At 33.5% G+C, this 14,671-nt stretch overlaps 1 protein-coding gene across 1 annotated transcript in view; it reads left to right on the plus strand.

Annotated features, from left to right (window-relative positions):
- LOC132934333 (uncharacterized) overlaps positions 1-13,165 on the plus strand; it is a 23,704-nt gene extending 10,539 nt beyond the window's left edge. Inside the window, 4 exon segments of the mRNA XM_061000631.1 lie at positions 68-3,216; positions 6,709-7,135; positions 7,214-8,587; positions 8,589-13,165. Of these exon segments, the coding sequence (XP_060856614.1) occupies positions 68-3,216; positions 6,709-7,135; positions 7,214-8,587; positions 8,589-8,657 (5,019 nt within the window). The 3' untranslated portion in view covers positions 8,658-13,165.
- Positions 13,166-14,671: the final 1,506 nt, after the last annotated feature.

Raw genomic sequence — 14,671 nt, forward strand, 5'->3', positions numbered from 1 at the left:
TTGAGTATAATGCATATTATTTTAATGTTATATATAAATAGTTTTGATGTCGTTCCTCAAATTATAGATAATCCTACAACCCGGAACAGTATATGAGCGATCGCAATTCAGTTTTGGGGAAAGCTTACCCTCAATGACTACAGCTATTTCAACTGCTGTTGTCAACAACAACGTTGGGCTTATTAACGACCAACGACAATGTCAGCCAGGATTTGATAGTGTGCCCGATTTGATCAGGTACTATGTTGGTGGTGCTGATGACAATGCTGTACTTTCTTATGGAGGTGGTAACGATGGCGTTGTAAGTGGTAGTATGACACTTTCCCGAACATCGCAAACTGAGGTACGAATTCGGTATCCATGCAACAGGCGTCGCCCACTGATGACTGACACCTCATTGGCTGCATCTCCAAATATTCTCCCGAGTACGGTAGAAAATTCTCGGTTGGTGCGACAACGTTGCCGTACTTTAACTACGGCATCCACCCGCACTGAAGCACTACGGGTATTATCCACTTCTCTTGGTGAAGAAACTGAAGCGTCAACCTCATCTCAAAATACAAATCATCGACGCCATTCGCCATCGCCACCTCCTCAAACTTCAAAATGGATGCGCATGCAGTCTTCATCAAGGTCATCAGTCCGAAGAACTCCTTCAGCGACCGTAACTTCCGCAATGGTTACATCAGCTACGTCTTTGAAGCCTTCTTCAGCAGCAGGATCAGCAAATCAAACTCAGTCATCAATCACTGGATCCACATCAGGATCACCAGATCCGTCAGTCACAACTTTACCACGTCTGTCGAGATCACCCCATGACCTCTTAAAAACTTTTCCAAGCCGTTTTAAACCTGGAATCGCATCAACATCAATGGGCTCGTCAATTAAAACTCTACCACACCAACCAAAATCATCTTATCCACTTCCTTCAACCTCTGGATCTTCATCATCATCATCATCATCATATGAACGTCCTTCAACGTCGGGGTCAAAATCAAATTCGGACCAATCAAGTTTTTCACTACGACGCACGCCATCATACTCAGGTATGCCATCGGGAAGTACTCCACATATGACAATTTCTGATTTATTATCATCACCGTCATCTTCGACGGATTCATCAAGGCTTTCACGGAGTATATCAAGGACTAATTCATTAAGTCGTGAATTTAATGAACCACGGTCCAGTGTTTTTAGTATTACGGCGATGGGCACGAATGAGGGTGTACCAACACCAGCCATCAATATAGATTCCCCTGGGATACCATCTTCAGTCAGAGATAGGTTCAATGAGAGTGCGGTTGATTTATTTTCCTTGCCTTTTGAGACCGCAATAATGTCATCATTTGTCCGAATAAGGGTACGCAATGGCTTTCGGAGTATGCTGAACAGGGCGATGCGACCTCAGCATTTAAGTCAATCTGGTAGGTCTGGTAGGTCCGATGGCCCACAGAGTAGGTCAGAAAGCCGTCGGATTCGGCCCGAAAGACGCCGAGTTCTTACTAACAGCCAGAATACATCGAGTTCCTCAGAAAATGAGACCGATGACGAGGAACAAGAGCAACAGCAATCATCATCTTCCGATTCCTCTTCCATTTCAACGTCCACGTTGAAGGATGAAGAGCTAGAGTGTAATAGAGGTGGAAATGGACAGTTAATCGATCGTCAGAAAGTAGATGGCGCTGTAGAGCAACCTCAACAAAATGAAAGCCAATTCACAGGCAGGCAGGTAGTAAATAGCCAAAGGGAAACCCAGGATAAGGAGGTCCTAGAGGATGAGAATCCGATCCAAAATGTAAAAGTGAGGCATAAAAGTGTAGAAGAAGAGCATACACGTCTTAATAGATGGGTTAATACAAAGGTAGATCAAAAACAAAGTGATGAGCAGAAAACTTCGGATTCAGATTCCAACGTGGAAAACTCATCGGAAGAATCTGAAAATCAAAATTTTCGGAAATGCCGCACTCGTTGGACTAACACAATGCGTCAAGGGTTAGTTGACACGCTGGAACAGCCACATATGGATCACCAGAATCGACAACTGACTCGAATTACGGAGACACAAGACTGTGATCCCCGACAACGAAGTTCGCGGCATATGCAACAGACGCTAAATGAAGACCAGGAGGTGGATCATACGATAGAGAGTATGGATACAGAATTGCATAGAAGCATTCCAGATACAGAAACCAGACAAGCAATATTAACCAATCGCACAGACCGGGCAGCCACAGTTTCCCCAGCTCAAACTGCTGACACTAGGAGTTCTACTAGGCTTGTAAATAGGAACTTGGATGGAGACAGGATTAGGCGACATTTTAGTTTACGAACACTTTCAATCCAAGAAAGAAACGCTCAATTTGAGCTAGGCGTTTTACACCGGCATATGCAGCATCTTAATAGACTTTTGATCGCTTCGGAAAACCACCAGTTGCCGACGGGGGGCGACCTTTCGTCGGCAGGAGAGTACCTCAGAGAACACGTGATTCCTCCGGGAGAAACCCAACTTCAAGTCAACCAAGAGGGCGAAGGCGCCCCCGTGACCAAAGCCGACCAATCGAATACAACCGCCGTCGTGTCCAGTACCGACACATCCGGCCAAGAAAAAGGTACTTGTTCTGTTGGTGTCGGCAGTATTGGGTACAGGCTGGCTTGCGATTACGTAAACATCAACCCTCGAATAGATGACCATAACAATTCATTCGACAAAAGTGATAAACAACATCACAACACCAAAAATCTTGACAGGAGCCATCACAAAAATTATAAACACCAAGGCAGCAAACGACAAAGTAAAAGCTACAATAGTTTAGTTGATGACAACACCCAGTCGGGAGCTGATTATGAAAATATTATTTCTCACATCACTGATGATACCAATGATTTTAATTATGAAAATATAGGAAAAAAAAGTGATGAAAAACGGCAACAACTAATTAATGACTTTAATGGAGGTAGTACAGCAGTTGCTGCCGCTTTGCGGGCCGTTCACCTGGCAATCATTGGTGATCCTGACGACACCAGTGGAGCATCAGTGGGTACGGGAAGACTAGCAGCCGCCTTGTGTCGTGCTGATGGCCGGGTAACCGTATTACCATATCGACGGAATTTTACTAAAAGTGAACAAGTTGGACCACTTTTGAGTACGTGTCCGCTTCAACTTTTGGGTCAACCAGGACCAGCGGGACGGCGAGCTCGTCTTGATGTCATAGAAAGGTATGACATTTTTAATAGTTTTATGTTGTAAGTTGGTTTTTTCTAAGGAAGATTATAGAAACAAATTATTATCCTTAGTGCATGCAAAGTAAATGTGCATTATAATGCGTTTCATAAACACCTGCGACTCGACGCTAACGCGCCTCGTGATGTTTTTTCATTAGGGTTTCTAAAACTAGTACGTAATAATGCGTGGCAAATTTAAAATTGATAACGAATATATCACACATTTTTTCGATCCTAGTTTGAAAACCCCTGGTTTGAGACAAACCCGCCACGAAGCGCGTTAGCGTCGAGTCGCAGTTGCTATGAAACGCACTATTATGTGCGTGCGCTATACTTGACTCTCGTGACCTGTATCAGTTCTAACAAGCGCATGCACATGTTGAAATAATGAAAATATGGCTAAAATCCCAATGACTTTCTGAACATTAAATGCTTCAGCTGTGGCAAAATGTTTGGACTTAGGCTAGTCCAATTTTAGTTCTGTAAAACCCTTAAGATTGCTTCAGATCACATATAGCACATAATCTAGGCGTTCTTCGAAATCTGAATTTCCGTCTTGAAAAAATTATAATAAACGACTAACGTTAAATAATACTTAATTCAGAAATTTATATTTTTAAAAACGCCTTGAAATTAAATAAAAAATGTAATATGCGGAATTTTGTAGGTGTAAAATGTAAATAAATTATTATCAAAATATACAAGATTCCGCAAGTATTCTTGGTATTGTATGATATAAACGTAACATCATTAGTTGCCGTCTCACTGATCGTAAATTGTATTTTCAAGCCAGTAATTTCGTTTTTTAAAAATTTCTTGGTTCCAAAAATTACTATTTTATTAGAATAATAAATATAAAATATAAACTATATAAAAAAAAAATTGACTGTAAATACATGATTTTTCGCAGAATATTTATATTATCATTTTCTATACATCATAAAGTATTCAAAATATTTCGAATCTTTTTGAGCTAATTATATACATTTTCAAATTTCAAATTTTTTTTCTATAAATACCTATCAATAAAAAAAATTCTCCTGATCAAAAAGGATGTAAATTTAATCCGAGATTCCTCGTAAGTTGTTATACAGCAGCTCGAAAATATTAAAGATAGATAGAAAAGATTTATTTTTATACACATTTAAAATTTAAAAAATTAACAAAATTGATAAATATCACGGAAATTTGCTAATTATTCTGTAGTTAAATATTCGATTTTTATAAATTAGGTTTCAAGATTTAAAAACGAAATTTCTTATAAGTATTTTGTACTGTAACCAAAAAATATAAATATTATTTAAACACAGTTTTTTAAAATTTATATTTTAATTTCAAATTTGTACGAAATTTTATTTTATATTTTACTCGAAAAATATTGTTTTTATTTATTTTTTCTAATTTAAAAATTTTTTTTCGTGGATACTTGAATCTTTAAAAGTATTTCAAATTAAATGTGTTAGGCAAAAATTAATTCACCCTACTGTTTTACTAATATGAACATAAAATTGTCTTCAAATACTTCAATAGCAATAATATAATAAAATATACTTATAGACTACTTATAGTAATATAGGCTGACAGATCAGAATCTTCGCTCAGAATCGTTTTTTGTACACAATGATTCTATATTATTGAATTCAAATTTAACGGATCTATTACAGTAACTCATTCGACACCCAATGTACGGCAAAGCGATACCCACTTCCCCACCTTTTTATTATATATGTAATTTTATTATCATACATATCATTTATCATATTAGGAAATTTCGGTTTTGGTTTCAATTTTGTATACCGGTTTTGAAATTTTACGATTTTGGTTTCAACTTATCAATAACGGTATTAAGAAATTTCGGTTTCCAATTTCCTTTTGCGAATAATGAAATGGTTATCAACATTTTAATCATTATCTCAATTGTATTATGAGTATTAATAATGTGTATTAATAGAATTTACGTATTTAAAAACACGTCAATAAAAAAAAAATAACGATTTCCAATTTTTTCATATTTTGGTTTTGAATTTGTTTCCAATTTTTTTTCCGGTTTCGATTTTGAATTTAATACCGGTATCCAATTTTTTTCGGTTTCGGTTTTAAATTATAATACCGGTAACCAATTTTTTCCGGTTTCAGTTTCGGTTTTAAAACAGTTTAAACCGGTTTCTGAAATCAGTTTTGAAAACGGTTTCAAGCCCTGATTTTTTTTTAATCTGAAAGATGAGAAATTTTTGTAGGTCGGATCAAAGCTCGAATTTTTTTTTACTTGAAATAGTAGTAGGAAAATACGTTTGAAAAAGAACAAATATTGTGCATTAATCAAATGCATATTCCAGCTTCAATATTTATAATTTTCAAAGTCGGGCTTTGATCTAACCTACAAATTGTTCTCTAATTATAAATAACAAGAAAAATTAATAAAATCCAACTATTCTACAGAGCGTGAGAGTTTTTCCTGTAAGACATGTTTTTGTACCAAAAAACACACCGGCTCCGACCCCCAAATGCAATATTAAATATTTTTTGAAATTCAGTTACATTTTAGTATTTATATTATAAGATTATATAAATAAATAGTATTAGGTAATATTACTTTTAATCACTATTTAAGATAATATGGTTGCACAACGACCCATTAGAAAAATGTTATCACACGGCATACAGTTTGAATCGAAAAGTCACGTGATCTACGGGGGCCCCCGCATATAGCGCTCATATCGGTTAAAATTAAAACTAATAAAAACCGTTATGTTATACCTATATACAATAAATTATGAATTTTCCTATGTTGACCGTGTGGGTTATTTTCTTTTATTATTATATTAATGTCCATTATTATATTTCATAAATTATTATTATCTGGTTATTATAACCAATGTTTATATCACCACCACCATCACTGAAATTTGTTAAATTATAGAAAAATTAATTATCGATACCCCATCATCTAAAATCTTTTTTTCATTCTTCGTTTCTTCTTATTATGTATTTTTATTATTTATCAATGTGCCTAAAATTATTTGTATTACTAAGATTTTATATTTCTTCTTCTTCTTCTCGTGTGAAGGTTTACGCCCGTACTAGCTTTCTCCACCTGTCTGTTTTTTATTATTATTCTCAGTTACCTTCAATATTGCCTTGTCGAATTGTCCCTATTTAAAGAAAATACAAAATGTATAAATTCCAGTCCTGGGGGATCTAGGTATGTGGTTTGTCACTCGAGATATTTAAGTGTATCATATAACACCCGGCTTGGACCTGCATTACTTAGAAGTTACAACCATCGAGCATTTATCATGGCACTTCTTGTACAATAGTAACTAATTATGTATGCATTATTATTTTTGTTTATTCCTATGTAAAAAGCCGTTAGGCGTATATTTATAAAATAAAATAAAATAGTTTAAATGAGTTACTATTGTTTAATACATGCATTATTTAACTGCGGAAAACAATATTTTTTATTCGTGGTGTTGTTCTATTTAGGTTTGCTTGTCTACAGTACCTTGTCGCAATGACAGTAATAGTGACACCTTGTCTGCTACTAATTGGCAGTGATATCAATGACAAGGAAAATCTCGAGTGGAGTTTGGAAGATGAATATGAATACCGGCGTCGGCGGTTCTATTACAAATGTGCCGGTATCAGTAGTCGGTGTGTCTCCGATAACAATTCCACTTCTGATGACGATGACGAGAGTTATAAACTAACAGCTTATTCAGATTTTGACTCTGGTTATTCATTGCCACCAAGAGAAGAATGGGCTGTTGAAAAACGTCACTGGTTGGATCTACTGACTAGACACAGGGCAGCTGCCTTGGATAAGTGGATTCGTACGGCAGCTGATGCCAAACAGGCAGTGGGTGATGTCTTTGGTTATCGGGCTCTCATGTCCGCGCTATGTTCTGACAGGGTAATCATTAAAATATATTTATAACATAATATCTTAGTAAGAAGTCTCCACTAACTATTTGTGTGTACTTTATTTTAGATCCAGGCACTTCAAGATGCATGGGCAACTCTTCGTCGGCTACACACTGCCACAGCCGTGGCGTTCGAGTCCCGGCTTCGACCCGAGTTTCTAGGTCGCAGAGAAAAAAATGTAGTGGCGGTGTTGGGGAAACCAGGCATTAATGACATTGATGACAACGACGTGAATGAGCTACTACAGCTTCCACCTAACGCAACAGTACCTGATGCCACAGCATTGGCTGTACTATACGAACATTTGTATAACGACAATAATTCTGATACTAATAGTGGCATCAACACCACTGCTGCTATCTCAAATGATATTGGCAGTAAGAAGGAAAAAGACCCTAGATTATCATCATTTTTTACTTCACCATTGTTATTGTCACCTTCGCCGTGGTCATCTCTCAATAGTGGTATAAGTGGGGGACTAGGATCATCGGTTGCATCTGACTACGGACTGAGTGCTCTTCATGTTCAGTGCATCCAGTACTCGGAGTGGGTGCAGCAGAGTTACGGTAATGATGATTCTATATTACCATTAACAAAATCACCAATGTTACAATTGGACCGGTTTCGCAGTAACTTCCGTGCACTATTACGTCAGTACAGTGGAAGTGGATTTGATAGTTATGATGACGGTGATGAAAGCTTTAACTGTGTGCTCAATTACAAAGATAAAAACTTTCAGAAGGATGAAAATACCTCTTACCATGAAGAATTTAACTACAACCAAAACGACAACTTTGCATACGAACAACAGTATGAAGACAATGTGGAGGAATATGGCAAAAGTGGTGCTGATTATGATGAATGTGGCGATGATGATGATGATGATGCTACAGTTATCTACTGTAATAACAAAAGTTCTCTTTCGGCGGTAAAAAGTGTTGCAGTTGATACCATGTGCGTGGACTCACATGTTGCATCTACAGCAGCAGAAAAGCAACGACAAACAACAACGAAAAATGAACAATGCCATCGCTTTAAACAAGTTCAAGAAGAAGATCAATACTATCGCTGGATTGAGGATGTGAGTGCGAATAGTCCAGGCCCCGCACCGTTGAATCTCGTGTTCTGCACTGAGCTTCATGTCCGTCTATTTTGGCCTCCAACTCTTTTCCTTCAAGACATACATGACAACAAAAATACTGTTGACCCTAAGTTAGCAATACCCGCCTACGCGCTAGGTACGACCTACATGGCGACCGCAATAGCCGCTTACGATAATGAAAGCGAATCGACTAACCATGCGCCACCGTCATTGGCTCAGAATCATGTGATAACTGCACAACTGGATCAAGCCGCTCAGGATATGCGTCTCAGGTACAAAGCCATGGACGATTTTTTAGATACAGCGTGTGCCTATTCAACATTGGTCGCTAAAATAGCATATGAACTATGAAGATAATACGATGGCGGGCAAACAACAACAGCATTTTAATCTGTCACAGAGTGTTTAGAAGAGCCATTCTTTCTCACTCCGGTGAATGTCTAATACTGTTTAGGTCAAGTTGTGCTAAACTACTTGGGAGTAATAAAAACAATATCGACATCATGGCATTAGTCAAGTAGATTCATAACTTCATGGTACAATATTGCAAGTATTATTTCTTGTTTATTTACTATATATTATGTATAATATTGTAAATAAGTTGTATGAGCTCTGTGCACAATTATTTATCAGGAACCTAATTCACATCTCAGTTTCAAAGACTGTAACAAAATTAAATATTTTTAAGCATTTAACTTTCACCATAAAAAGATCTGAAAACTTTTAAAAAAAAATTGAGGAATACAGTGATGAGATGTTAATGAGTATTGTTTCAGTGCAATACAGAGGTTTTATTATTAATTTGAATAGAGATTTTGTTAACTGTTTTTTTTTTTAGTTTATATAAATGTATGTTAAAATGATTTTCGAAATTTGTTTAACATAGTTAAATATAAAATTGAGTAAAGATTTAAGAAAGGGTTACAACTTCAATTTAATATAAAAATTAATACAAATATTGTTTTCATAATAATACACAATTAATGTTAAAAGTTAACACAATTGTTGTAGGATTGATGATCCATATTTATTCAGCTAAACTGTTTCGAAAATTATTTTTTGTATATATAGATAAAGCCTAAGTATGATTCACAGAAATGCAAGTCCTTGTACAATTCCCCACTTCCCTTGTGACATTGTATCACTGACGTGCATCTGCTATCATATTTATGGGTTAGATTAGGTTAGTTTATTTTATAATTATAAATGTTACACATGAGTGTACTCATTATGGTGGATTATTCTAATTAAACTGCCCAGTGGCTAGGGGTAGTAAGAATACTGGCCACGGTGGTGAGCGCGACCGGTCGTAAGAGGCGTCCAACGCGCTCCTGCGCGCATTTAACATCATCCTGGTGGTGGCGATTTAATGCCAAAAAGCCCAGAGCTGCGAACTATGAGACGCGCGCAGCTGGCAGCATATTTTGTTAAGCTCTATTTTTTCACATCATTATTTATGGTTCATTATAATTTTTTTTTTTTGAGGACTGCTGAATACTTTTGATTTTTATAGGGATATGTATCTATGCATTCAATATACCCCAAAATATGATTAAGCCTTATCATCACAGGCTGAACATAACATCTAAAGTAGTATTTATCTCATTTGTTTATAATGAAAGTTTAGGGAAAAAGAAATTTATCAATTTAAACCTAGCTGTTTATTAAAAAAAAATTTTTTCTCAAAATCTTTTATTTAATTTAAATATTATTTTATATTTTCCTTTATTTAATCGTTTTTTTTAAGTTTTTAAATTTTTCTTTTATTCTAATAAGAATTTGTAATTATATTTTATAGGTCTTAGTTCAATTTTCTTTTTTACACTAGGTATAAGTTAGTCTTTTCGTGAACAGTTATTTAAGCTGTGTTTATTTAAGGTTTAAGAATTTAAGATGTAATATACATTTATATTATAAATATTTACCTAGTATTTACTTATTTTTTTTTTTTTTTTTTTAATAAGAGGCAATGGACTGTTATTTTAAGAGTTTAAGATTTTATGATTTAGAATCAATGAAGATGAGCACTATTTAACGATATTAGAAATACATTTGAATGTAGATTAATGTAAATAAATAAATATACCCAAATAATATACAACGGTTCGTTGGCAATTTGGATAGGACATGAAAAGCTTCAATACTCGAGTCGAGGTTTTGTTTTTTCATTTTTATTTTTTTGATGTACATGCTCCTAGTTGTTAGTTAGGTACTACAAGTTTTACAACAGTTGCATGTACACGCCCGCTCGATAGTTTAAGTATAAATATAAGTTTAATATTAATTTACATATTACTATATTAGTTTATTAGGTTTATCAGGTATTATTGTGTCTAGTTGTTTAGTAGTTGTGTCTAATTGGGTAGTAGCTATGTCATATATTTTTAGTCTAGAGTTTAAAATTGCAGCGAAGGTTTCGTACTGGCTTAAATCCATTTAGTAAGTAGACTACAAGTATGCCCTCATGTAGGATTTGCATATACTACATATCCGCCATACAGCGCATGTATAAGTCCTTTAGTTCAATTTTTATTTTATTTTTTACTTTATTCATATTAAATTGAATAATAATTAATTATGGTTAAATTATCGTTAAGTCCTATATTTCTTTAGTTGATTATAGTGTTGTGACCAACTTACAATTTTCCACATCAGCTCGTTTAGACATTATTTAATTCGTAAAATTATATTAAAATTTAATATTATCGTATGAATTTGAATAAGAAAAAATAATATGCTATGATTCATCGTTGACAAAAAATTTCAAACCGTGTAATAATTATTAATATTATTTTATTATTTATCATAACACTCATACAGCATAAAAAATATTTATCTCATGCTAAGTCTTTTTAAGTTACTATGTTTATCATATTTTTAGTCTAGAGTTTAAAATGATGGCTAAGGTTTCGCCCTTGCTTAAATCATAAGCATAATATAATGGATTAGATGTATTGTTCGTGTGTACCAGGATACAATTTTATTTTCAGATACCTATTTTTTTTTGCATACTTACTGCTTGCATGCATTTAAGCCCTTTAAATAAGTGTTCATTTTATTTTTTACTTTATTCATATTAGATTTAATAATTATTTATTATGGTTAAAGTATCGTTAAGTCAAATATTATTATTATTTGATTATAGTGTTGTCGCCAACATTTGTAAGTCCTTTAGTTTAGTTTTTATTTTATTTTTACTTTATTCATATTAAATTGAATAATAATTAATTATGGTTAAATTATTGTTAAGTCCGATATTTCTTTAGTTGATTATAGTGTTGTGGTCAACGCTACAATTTTCCACATCACCCCGTTTAAGAATAATTTATTTCGTAAAAAAATTATATTTAAATTAAATATTATCGTATAAATTTGAATAAGAAAAAATAATATTATATGATTCATCGTTGCCGATAAATTCCAAACCATGAAATAATTATTAATATTATTTTGTTATTTGTCATAACACTCATACAAAATAAAAAATAATTGTCGCATGCTAAGTCTTTTTAAGTTACTATGTTTATTATATTTTTAGTCTAGAGTTTAAAGTTATGGCTAAGGTTCCGCCCTGGCGTAAATTATAAGCATAACATAGTGAATTAGAATATTAGGTGTCTAAATTATTCGCGTGTGCCGGGATACGGTTTTTTTTTCATAAACCTATTTATTTTACATACTCGCCGTGCGCATGCATTAGTCGTTTAGTTTAGTTTTCATTTTATTTTTACTTTATTCATATTAAATTTAATAATAATTAATTATGGTAAAATTATTATTATTATTTGATTATATTGGTAATTATATTATCATATGGACCAATTAATTCTTCGCTCATTCATATTGTGTTCACCCTATAACTTGACCTATAACTTTTAAATAATTATGACATTATAACAAAATTCCAGTAAATCACTATCAATCCATTTCCTGTTTCATAGCCAAAATTAATTTTTTTTTTTATTGTTCACAAAACAACTATTTCGAAAACTTTGTATTTAAAGGTACAAAGATAAAGATAAAGATTTTTTTTTTAATAATTAAATACCAATATCAGTTAAATAATAATAATATATAAATAGTTCTATTTGAGTGAAGTTGCGTTGAATAATGTTTCATTAAGAAAATATAAGTTGTTTTAATCGGTACTGATATAATCTGCATAAAAATGTTGACCAAGAAAAAATAAATTTATTTTATCACATCTTAAAAATTATACTGCTGAACATTCACTATGATTGGTTTTAAACATTTTAATTTTAGATATGACAATTAAACATTAAAATTTAATGATTTTCAATTAAATTAACAGTTGAAGATTTTATACAACCTAAATTATTGTGAAAGTAACTAAGTACAAATTATTTAATAGACACCCGGGTTATGTAATATATCGTATGGTATATTTACAAATGGTTTATCTATTTAACCAGTGTATTTATTAAATGTACTGGTATTTTTTTTCTGTATTTTATTTTAATATCTAAATGGCTATATAATATTACTTATACTGTTACTTTTTTTTTATTAGAATTAACAATTGATAATATTATTATTATTTATTATCATCGTTTGAATTTTGTAAAAGCGTGCAGCTCAAAGAAATGTGGTAAGAGTTAAAAAAAAAAACCAATGTAAAAATGTATTAGTGTATCACTTGTAACGTAACAGTAGAATCAATGAGTTAATTAATTATAACTTATAGTAACAACTTTGTAGCAATTGATTAATATTTTTTTTTTAAAAAACATGTATGAAATATTTATCTCTATGAGTCTTGTATACCATATATAATATTTCCGGTGTATCGTAGTATTATTTTTCATATTTTATCGATTTGTGATTATTTTTTTATTTTAATGATGTCTGCACGTGCAATTTTATTCGAATTAATAAATGATAAAATAATACATTATAGTTTAGCTGTAACTTTGTTCCTTGCCCATCACTATTCCTTTGGTATTTACTATTTACCTAGTACAACTACACTTTGCAGCAGAATTAGTTCACATTCAGTGCTTGGATTGAAAAGGCACCTACATTGTTTTTAAAAATATATATAAATATATTTCTGCTTACTTTTATAATTTTTTCAAACCATCAAAAATTTCAATGAACAGTGCCGGATCTAGGTAAGTTGACACACGACGCTAACAAGAATGCAAGGCTCATACGTATAAGTGGATTTAGTAAGTTATAAATTGGTTTTCAACAGAAAACAAAAGGTTTGAATAAGAATCAAAAGGCAAGCTTGGGCAGTTAATGATAATTGTTAATTGAGTTATGTTTAAAGTTTAAAGTGTGAAATCTCGCAGACAGAGATGGCTACAGGTTCGTCTAGATGTGTCACCTGACGAGGATATTTTAATATATTTAAGGTCGCCAACCACGCGCCGAGACCTGGTGAGGCCAGGGCGACGTGGATTTTTTATAGTACCTAAACGGAACAATTAATACTTAAATAATAAAACTATCAACATATTTTAGGTAGAAAAAAGGGGTTCATATATTATTTAAGTTAGAGCCGAGAAAGCCGTCAAGTGTAAAGATAAGTAAACAAAAAACAAACATAATAATTGGGTTAACTAATAATGAGTACACATATAACAATATAGAAATGTATACACCGTACATTATAGTATTATACATCCCACCGGCTCCTCTGGACGGCTCCTCTGAACCGGGAGCATAGAATAATGGTAGTAATAATAATAATCATAAAAATACAGGAATAACCGGTCACGACTCACGGTGTGTTGAAAATATATATATATAAAGGGTACCAATCACCACAATGTGTGCCCCTATCATGCCGCCTGGAAACGCAGCGACAAAAACGGGGCTCTATATACTCATCCATGCTGTGTCGTCGCCTGCCTGTTTAGTTAGCCGCAAAACGTAAGAAAAGACAATGGGTGACGGAGACAGTGGGAGTAAGAGAGACAGAGTGAGCATTGGGAGATTATTTTAATTAATCGGTTGATATTCCTATACACGGTATCAGTCGGTGTGCCCCGGATCATGGAGATGACGGAGGGGAGCGTGTGTGCATTCTTCGCACCGGCAGGTATTGCCGTCGATCGGTGGACTTAGGACCCACGGGACAAAAGTCGCTATGGCACGCATACGTAACCTGGTAAACTACGGTTCTATTTATTTTATTTTAATACGGGCCGCAGCCTAAAGTCCAGAATATAAATTTAACATAATAAAAGTACAATACAAAAATGTGTAGTAGATATAACAATTAAAATAGAAAAGGAAATAAGACAAAAAAAAGAATTACAAATTATAACTTAAAAACTAAAAGACGGATTCTCATTGGCAATACGCATCATCCTATTTAGTGGTTTGTTACGGGGATAATTTGTCGTACACAGTGGAATAGTGAAAGGATAGGAAGAGCGTACCTGGACACAGGGA

The sequence above is a fragment of the Metopolophium dirhodum genome, chromosome 1 (assembly GCF_019925205.1).
Source record: "Metopolophium dirhodum isolate CAU chromosome 1, ASM1992520v1, whole genome shotgun sequence".
In the NCBI taxonomy this organism is placed as follows: domain Eukaryota; kingdom Metazoa; phylum Arthropoda; class Insecta; order Hemiptera; family Aphididae; genus Metopolophium; species Metopolophium dirhodum.